Here is a 9,725-nt window from a genome sequence, read left to right as displayed (position 1 = left end):
ATTGTTGCAGCCACTGTGTCAATCTGTCTTGTTGAGGGTCTTCCTCTTTTTCGATGACCCTCTACTTTACCAAGCATGATGTCCTTTTCCAGGGACTGATTCCTCCTAACAACATGTCCAAAGTATGTAAGACGTAGTCTCACCGTTCTTCCTTCTAAGGAGCATTCTGGTTGTACTTCTTCCAAGACATATTTGTTCATTCTTTTGACAGTCCATGGTATATTTAGTATTCTTCTCCAACTCCACAATTCAAAGGCGTCAATTCTTCAGTCTTCCTTATTTATTGTCCAGCTTTTGCAAGCATATGACACAATTGAAAATACCATGGCTTGGGCCAGGTGCACCTTCGCCTTCAAGGTGACATGTTTGCTTTTCAACACTTTAAAGAGATCTTTTGCAGCAGATTTGCCCAATGCAATGGTCTTTTGATTTCCTGACTGCTGCTTCCATGGGTGTTGATTGTGGATCCAAGTAAAATGAAATCCTTGACAACTTTAGTCTTTTCTCTGTTTATCATGATGTTGCTCATTGGTCCAGTTGTGAGGATAGGAATAGAGGTTAGGAATTACAATACATATTTTAGAGGAACATAATTCAGTCTGTAACAAAGCCTAACACGTCTTCCTTGAAGTTCTTAAAGCTCTGGCTCCATCTTAAATTCTCTTAGATTTGCATTTTAGCACGCTGGCTTCCTTATATCATTCCCTTGCTTTGAAACCTTTAGACTTATAGGTTGTAGAAAATAACATTAACAGTACTTATCTAGCCATTCAAGATTCTTGGTGTTTTGCCTCTTGCCTACTATTTTATGTTAATATCTTCTTGCTCCTTTGTATTGTTTCTCCGTTCCTGGAGAGATTTACTTAGTACTTTCTGAAATTTCCTGCTTGGAACCTGTCTCTTCCTCTTACTCTCAGACATCATACTGTGAATATCTATATTTGTATATCTACGTTTATATTGTACTGTTGTATTGACTGTCTTGTTATCTGCATCCACTTCATAGATCTACTATAAATTATTTGAACGATCTCCACTTATTACGGGACGTCTGGGGTTTTTGCAGTGTTTCACTATTATATGTAATGCTGCAAACACTATTTTTATAGCTGTATCTTTGGACAACTTTGTTTTGTTGACTCTAGGGGTGGAATCACTGTGTCAAAAATTATGTACAGTTGAAAGGCATTTGATATGTTTTGCCAGTTGTTTTTAAAGACCATAGTTTATACTGCCAGTTTCCTTTTATGAAAAATGAATTAATCGACTTCTGTAAGAAAGGGGGAGAGCCCTGGTGATGCAGTGGTTAAGAACTCAGCTGCTAACCCCAAGATCAGCAGTTGAAATCCACCAGCTGCTTATTGGAAACCCTATGGAGCAGTTCTGTTCTGTCATATAGGGTCACTATGAGTTGGAATCAACCCGACAGCAACGGGTTTGGTTTTTTTGATTTATAAGGAAGGGGTAGTTAACTTACAGTTTTTAGCATTTTATGTACCCTTCTTAACTTGTATTCCTTCAGCACTTAATGGAGTTGACCATTTCCACCTGTGTTCTTGGCCATTTATGTTCTTCTTAGGTGGATTTTGCCCATTTTTTCAGGTACAATGTAGAGTGGCTTCCAACAGCTCTTTATACATTAAGAATATTACTCTTTGTTTTTTACCAACATTGTGCAAGTAATTTTTCCCCCATTTGGCTTGTTTACCATGGTTTTGCCATTGAGAAATATTTGATTTTTCATAACTTTGAAGCTATAAATATTTTTCTCAGTTCTCATTTGGTGTCATGCTCAATCTGCCTTATCACCTAAGATTATGGAAACATTTACTCAGTTTAGTATTCTAATGAAGTAAAAATTTTCAATTTGTTGAGAATGTATTTTCATAAGGTAAGGCTTGATTCCTCAGCCTCTTTACAAGAACTCTCTTCTAATGTTAAATGCCATCTTTCTTTACTTTTGATTTATTCTTGAGCTAACCCTACACTTACTAAATTAATGTGCTTTTGTAATGTACTTTAATTTTTAACATAGCAGAATCTTTCTCATTGTATTTGCCTCTAAAATCCCTTGGATATTCTGGAATTTACACCCCATCGAGATGTGAAATGTGAATTTGTGGCTTAATCCCGACGGAGTGGACCTCTTTATGATACAGTACCCTCCCCCTACACATACATCCCTCAGGATAGCTTCTCACAGTAATCCAGTGTTGTGAAGATAGGCCGTTTCAATTTTCTTCAGTCTACCTAATTGAGCAGTGTTTATACCAGGCACTTGGCGCAGTGGTTAAAAGCTTGGCTGCTAATCAGAAGGTTGGCAGTTCTGTTCTGCCCTATGGGGTTGCTATGATTCGGAACTGACTTGACGGCACTGGTTTTTTTTTTTTTTTTTGGTGCTGTTGTTTGTTTGATGAAATAGAAAAAAGTCCATTTTATTTCAGGGTTGGGAATGAAGAGTAATATATCTTGCCTAATAGTGTCTTGCCTCATAGTGGCAAGGAGTCCCTAATTCTGGCCGTGGGTCCCTGAATATGTTATTTTTAGGAGTTTTCTTTCCTTTTGGATGGGTGTGAATTTAGTATGAATGACTTTTCTTGCCTACGTTCCAGCTGCAAAGGCCCCTTGCTCGGAGGGGGTCCTAGAGGTAGAAAGGTGGGGTCTATGGACACTATCTGGACAGGGTGCTGTTCTGCCAACAGCCATCTCAAGGTGTGTCCAGGCTCAGGGCACCTAGGGTGTTCTTCTCCAGCTCCTGTCCATCGAAGTGGGTAGGTTCCTCACTGGCCATTCTCCTCGCAGGCTCTTTCAGGAGCTGGTGCTTATCACTATTTGCTTGTTTTCTGCCAAGTCCCTTTCAAGGGAGTGTGGGATCCAATTACTATCAGCTCAACCGCCTTATCTCTCTTAAAAAGACAAGCTTAATAAATCAAAACCTTCTTTTGGCTAGATCTTGCTGACCGTTACAAAGTTATTGTTGATTAAACTAAAATATATTCACTATCTCTATTCTAAACATATCCATTATGGATTTTATCCCTCTTTTTCCAAGGGGAGAAAAACATAATAATCCTTGGGAAAATTCTTATGCACAGACTGATTCAAGCTTCATCCTTTCCTCTTGTTTCAAGGTTAGATAACCTCAAACAACCTCAAGACATTTTTATTTCATGCAGTAATGTTTCTTCAGTGTTTTCTTTTTAAATGTAGTTCTATATATTTTTCTTTGTCCTTTTAAGATACATTTTTCAGTACTATTGAGAATGTTTTTTCTACTATATTTCTAAGTAGTTGTCCATATTTTCTCTTAGGCTTTCCACACAAGCATGTGAGTAAGAAGGTCACTTTTTAACAAATTTTTGCAACCCCTTCCCTTAGTGATTCACTGATGTCTGTGAGTGGGGACAAAGGGAACTGGTTACAGGGGAATATGAGTGACTCATTAGAAGCCTGGCCTGCTATTTCCAAATACTGCTGAGCAGTGGAAGAGGGCATTTTTGTCTTATCTCTGACTTAATGGCAGTGCCTCTCAGTTTCCCTATAAAGGGTTAACTCAGCAGACTTGGGGTATCGAAACCCTACGCTGCCTACTGGGAGATAACCTCTAAGCCTTTGGAATATCCTGCCTGATAGTGTCTTCCCATACCTGGGACCTTGAACCACACCAGATAGTTTATACTAACAGTATGATTAATGGTGGGGGCCTTGGGCTAGCCAGATAGCTTATGTTAACAATGGGAATTATGGTAGGGGCCTAGGCCATGCCATATTAGCTTGACTTCTGTAAGGGCTAGAGACTGAATAACTAAGGTCGGCCAAATGGGTGCTCTCTGCCTATGTGACGAAGCCATAATATAAATCCTGGACCCCAAGGCTTGGGTGAGCTTTCCTGGTTGGCAGTGCTTCACACGTATTGTCAAACATCTTTGCAGGGAGAATTAAGTATTCTCTGTGCAGCGCCACTGGGAGAGGACAACTGGAAGCTTATGCCCGGTCCCTCTTGGATTCTGCTCATGTGCCTTTTGCCTTAGCCAATTTTAATCTGTTTCTTTTCACTGAATAGACCTTAATCATTAGTATAATAGCTTTTCTGAGTTCTGTGAGTCTTTCTAGTGAATCACTGAACCTGAGGGTGGTCTTGGGGATCCCCAGCTCAGGATGATAAGAGCTTTCTATTTCAGAAGAATTCTTACTGGTACACAGAGTAGTTGGTTTTTTAAAAAAAATGAAATTGGATGTTAAAATTTTGTTACCTATAAAGATGTTTACTTGATTTTGATTTATTTATATGATAAAATTTATTAATGGATTTTCTAATATTGATTCCTTCATTCCTAAAATTAATCATGCTTGGATATGCTGCATTTTTTTAATATACTGCTGTCTTTGATTTGTTAATATTTTATTTATGATTTTATAATGAATGGTATTTTGTCTTTTATCTTCGTCATGTGTAGCCAAGTCTTTTAGTTGCTGTAATTTAAATATATTTTATAGGAAAACTTTCTTAACTACAGTACTTCCTGTTTCCTTAAGCAGAGCAGTATACATAATTTAACATTATCTTGACTCCGTAACCCCATCTGGAACATGGTGTGTAATAGGCCCTCAGGCCCCATTAAGGTATGAACAGATTTCTTCTTCTGTGTTACATGCTCCCCAGTCTATTTTCCACCTGGAGTTCTTGGGTTTGCTTTCTTCCTCTTCTTTTTTTTTCTTTTACGCTTTCAAATCCTGCTTGTAATTCTCAGGTTGCCTTCCTGAAATAGTCCCTCTCCTCCCTTTACTTGCTTCCTTTTTAATGACTGTGGGCATAAAGGCCACATAATTAAACTTGTTATCTAATGATTTCCAAAATGAGAGTAAATAGACTCTTAGTAGGAGCCTGGGATCCTGTTCTCTCCATGGAAAGCATCTGTTTCATGTCAAGTCTTTTTAAACAGCTATTTCAGGTTCTTAGAGATATTTGCTTCCTTTTTGGTTGTTGGCTGTTCCAGAAAGTTAAGATAAATAGCAAAATTGGTTGATTGGTTAGTTTATTCATTCATGCATTTGACATTTTTGTTGTTGAGCATCTACACAGTGCTATATACCAGACAACTAAAGCTGAATAGGTAAGTTATAGTGTATAAACCAGCCTCTGCTCAGCATGGGAGAGCCGTCAGAATCCGGTTGTGAAAACATTTGATAAAGACATTTTGAGTTTTGGTTTCTGGAAATAATTTTAATTTGAGATTTTAAGGTATTTAATAGTAAGAGCGCTGTTTAGAGAAAGAGGTAACTTAGCAGGTCTGTGACTGCTATCCTTAGGAAGGCCTGCCTGCAAAGTTGACTCTCAGCTGGCATGTGGGAACTTGGCTTTTGGACGGTTCTAAGTCAGCGCTTAACTAACTGATAAGACTAGTTCACTGTGCCTATACTGTTGGTGGAAACAATGTGGCTTATGCTGAATCCCTGCTTTCTTTCTGGGAGTTTGGAATTTTGGTACATTAGGTAGAAGGCTGGCTACATGACCAGCCCCCAGTGCAAACCTTGATCACTGAGTCTAATGGGCTTCCCTGGGTAGAAGCATTGTATACATGTTTCTCCATTTTCAATGCTGGGGGAAGAGTGCACTCTGTGTAACTCCTCTTGGGAGGGAGAGAGCACTGGGCAGACTGGGCATGGATTCCTCCAGACTCCTCTGTATTTTTTTTCCCCTTATGATCCAGCTGTATATGCTTACATTGTTAGTGGAATAAAACTTAGCCATGAATACAGCAATATGCTGAGTGGCGAGAGTCCTTCTAGCAAATCTCTGAATATGGGGGTGGTCTTGGGGACCCCTGACACCAATATATAACCTTTATCTATCTCTTACTGTGTACCAAGCTCAGTACTAATTGTTTAACATGGATTGTCTCATTGAATCCTCCCATCAACGGTACTTCTGAGGCAGGTCATTACCATCATCATCATTTGGCAAGTGAAGCTATTCGAAGCTTCGTGAGATTAAGTAACCTATAGCTCACAAAGTCATTTCAGAACCTTTCTTTTTTTTCCCCCAGATGTTTGCACCTCCGGGTGTATTGTTTCTGCTGTTCAGAGGAGGGTTTAAGTGAGTATTCCTTAATTCCCTTTATCATTTCAGGTATGAGCACATCCTCACAGAGCCTGACCCAGTACCAGCTTATGCCCTGAAGCTGCTGGTTGCTATGACTGAACACAACCTGACTTTTACCAGGTATTATAACTTCAAATTTCCTAGTCTTGTCTTTCACCTATAAAATCAATGTGGTCTGAAGATGTTGTTAAAGAAAAGATTATAATTTTTCACATTTTCGTTTTTCATAATTTGTAATATCCATCTGTCATGCTGTTTTGACTCTTGTTCTCACATTTTTGCACCTTACTGGAATTTGGCAAAACACTGTGCAATGCATGATGCTTTAAATGATAAATCCTTTAAAGAGAAATAGTAACATATGTACTTAAAAAAAAAAATGTCAGTTGGTACTTCATATTATACTGAACAGTTGTTTATTTAAATCTCTATAGAATTTATAGGCTATTACTTGCTGCCGTTTTATTTAGTTGACAAAGTATTACTAAGTACTGTAGAGCTTTGACCTTATTGAAGAAACTAGAGAAATATGCCAACATTTTTAGAACTAGTTTCTAGGATAGTGGTAACTGCTTTCTGTGTTGCAAAGAAGAGTTTGTCTGAGAGAGTACCCAAGTCCACAGAAGAGGGAGAGAGGAGGAGGTCCTCCTTGCTTTCAAACAAGAAAACTAGTTTTAATTGTACAGGTGATGTCTGAAGACTTTTGGAGTTGGAAAGTACACCTTCAAAGTTGCCAGTAGATCTTTTTATTTTTTTATAATTTAATTTTTGTGGTAAAAGATATGTAACAAAACATTTGCCATATTGATCTCTGTTATGTGTACAATTCAGTAACATTAGTTACATTCGCCATATGTGCAGTCATCACCACTATGCTTTTCCAGATGTTTTCATCACTAACAGAAACTCAGTGCCCCTTAAGGAATAGCTTCTCCTTTTTCCCTCCTACCACCCCTGGTAGCCATCAGTAAACTTTTGTTTCTGTGCATTTGCCTATTACAGATATTTCATGTAGGAGGGATCATACAATATGTCCTTTTGGGTCTGACTTATTAATTTATTTCAACTCAGCATAATGTTTTCAAGGTTCATCCATGTTGCAGAATATATCAGAACTTCATTTCTCTTTATGGCTGAATAATATTCCATTGTATGGGTATACCACGTTATGAATGCTTATGCATTCATCTGTTGATGGACACTTGGTTTTTTCTACTTGTTTGCTATTGTGAATAATGCAGTGAACACTGATGTACAAGAGTCCATTTGAGTCCCTGTTTTCAAGTCATTTGAATATATTTCTGGTTATATGCCTAGGATATTTGCTGAGACATATGGTATTTCTGTGTTTATGTTTTTGAGGAACTGCCAAACTGTTGTCCACAGTGCAGCACCATTTTACAATACTGTCAACAGTGGATGAGGGTTCTCATTTCTTAACATCCTCACCAACACCTGTTGTTTTCCATTTTTCTGATAATAGCCATCCTACTGGGGGTCAAAAATGGTATCTCACTGTGGTGTTCATTTGCGCTTCCCTAGTGACTAATGACGTTGAGCATCTTTTCATGTGTTTATTGGCTGTTTGTGCTTCTTCTTTGGTTAAATGTCTATTTAAGTCCTTTGCCCATTTTTTCATTGGATTGTCTTTTTGTTGTTGAGTTGTAGGAGTTACTTATGTATTCTGGATGTTAAATCTTAACCAGATACATGATTCTCAAATATTGTCTCCCATTCTGTAGGCTGTCTCTTCACTTTTTTTATAAAGTCCTTTGATGCCCAAATTTTTTTATTTTGAAGAAGTCCAATTTATCTTTTTTGTTGTTGTTGTTGCTCATGCTTTTGACGTCGTATCTGAGAATCTGTTGTTGAAAACATGGTCTTTTAAGGTTTACCCCTTTTTTTCCTTCCTGAGAGTTTTATGGTTTTAGTTCTTATATTTAGGTCATTGATCTATGTAATGGTTTATGTATTCTTATTTTTAGGATTCTTAGTGGATAAAGAAGCCCTCAAAATCTTACCATTCTCCTTCAAATACTGGACAAAAACCCAAACCAAACCCACTGCTGTGAAGTCAATTTCGACTCATAGTGATCCTACAGGACAGAGCGGAACTGCCCTACGGTTTCCAAGGCTATAAACCTTTATGGAAATAGACTGCCGCATTTTTCTCCTGTGGAGCTGCTGGTGGTTTCAAACCGCTGACCTTTCGGTTAGCAGTCAAGCACTTTAACCACTGTGCCACAAGAGCACGATCAAATCTGCGTTGTACTTGACAGAGTTTTTTTTAAATAAGTACCATTGTCCTGGTGGATCTGGTTTATTGAGTTTACAACAGAGAGGTGAATTTTTTGCCTTGGTGGTGCAACTTTACTGTCTGAAGGAATGCGTTGACTCCCCTGAGCTCTGCCCTTTTCTCGCTCCTTAATTTTACAGTAGGTTACATCAAACCATTGATCTTGTTTCCATTAAGAACTAATTAGCTTTCAGCAAATCTTCCTTAGCAAACAAATTTTAACTTCTTTGAGTTCTTTTGGAAGAAAATTTAGCTCATGTCTTGAATTGCAAAAAATATTTACGCTCTGTATCCAAGAAGAGTGGTTAGCATTTACGTTTGCTTAAAAAGCGTTAGAGCTATTTGTTTTATGGCAGGAGTAAGAGAAATGTATTTTAGAAGAATAGAATTTTAGGGATGTCTTAAATGAAGGTCACAGTGAGTCAGTGGTGTAGCCTTCAAAGGAGTACTTCTGGCCTTACAGTCAGCAGCCTTCAGCTGACTTCCCTCATTGGTTTTTGGTTCATTTGTTGATTCATTCATTCATTCATCAAACATTTATCAGCAACTACTGAATGATGACAAGGATATGTGATAATTTAGATAAAGTTCTCACCCTCAAGGCACTTAGAATTTAGTGGAGGAGACAGATTTATAAATAGACTTTTATAAAACAATATGATGATTTCAAAGACAGAACCATGTCCAGAAGATTATGGGAGCATCTAAAGGAATTTAACCCAACTATGTATATGCTATTGGCCAAGTTACTTGATTTGTCTGTACCTTAGTTCCCTCATCGGGAAAATGGGGGTGATATTAAGTACTTGGCTCATAGAAAATGCTTGTGTACGTGTTCCTCCTTTTCCTCCTCCCTCCTCCTACCTTCTTTTTTCCTTCTTTCTTCCTCTTCCTCTCTCTTCCTCCCTTCATCTTCCCCTTCCTTCTCCTTTTCTGTTGTTGTTAGGTGCCATTGAGTTGGTTCCCACTCACAGAGACCCTGTGTACAACAGAATGAAACACTGCCCAGTCCTGTGCCATCCTCACAGTTGTTGCTATGTTTGAGCCCATTGTTGTAGCCACCATGTCAATCCATCTCATTGAGGGTCTTCCTCTTTTTCGCTGACCCTCTATACCAAGCATGATGTCCTTCTCCAGGGACTGGTCCCTCCTAATAACATGTCCAGAGTACCTGAGACAAAGTCTCACCATCCTTGCTTCTAAGGAGCATTCTGGCTGTACTTCTTCCAAGACAGATTTGTTCGTTCTTCTGGTAGTCCATGGTATATTCAATGGTCTTCACCAAAACCGTAATTCAAATGCATCAATTCTTCTATCTTCCTTATT

The 9,725-nt window shown here is 38.4% G+C and overlaps 1 protein-coding gene across 1 annotated transcript in view; it reads left to right on the top strand.

Moving 5' to 3' along the window:
* The window catches only part of ULK4 (unc-51 like kinase 4), a 601,253-nt gene that overhangs the window by 235,675 nt on the left and 355,853 nt on the right, over positions 1–9,725 (top strand). The window contains exon 30 of the mRNA XM_023727809.1: positions 6,131–6,223. Coding sequence (XP_023583577.1) covers positions 6,131–6,223 — 93 coding nt within the window. The remainder of the gene's footprint in view (positions 1–6,130; positions 6,224–9,725) is intronic.

Source organism: Trichechus manatus, unplaced genomic scaffold (genome assembly GCF_000243295.1).
Source record: "Trichechus manatus latirostris isolate Lorelei unplaced genomic scaffold, TriManLat1.0 scaffold00001, whole genome shotgun sequence".
Taxonomy (NCBI): domain Eukaryota; kingdom Metazoa; phylum Chordata; class Mammalia; order Sirenia; family Trichechidae; genus Trichechus; species Trichechus manatus.
The sequence above is the reverse complement of the archived record's forward strand: the minus strand, read 5'-3'. Positions and strand labels throughout refer to the sequence as shown.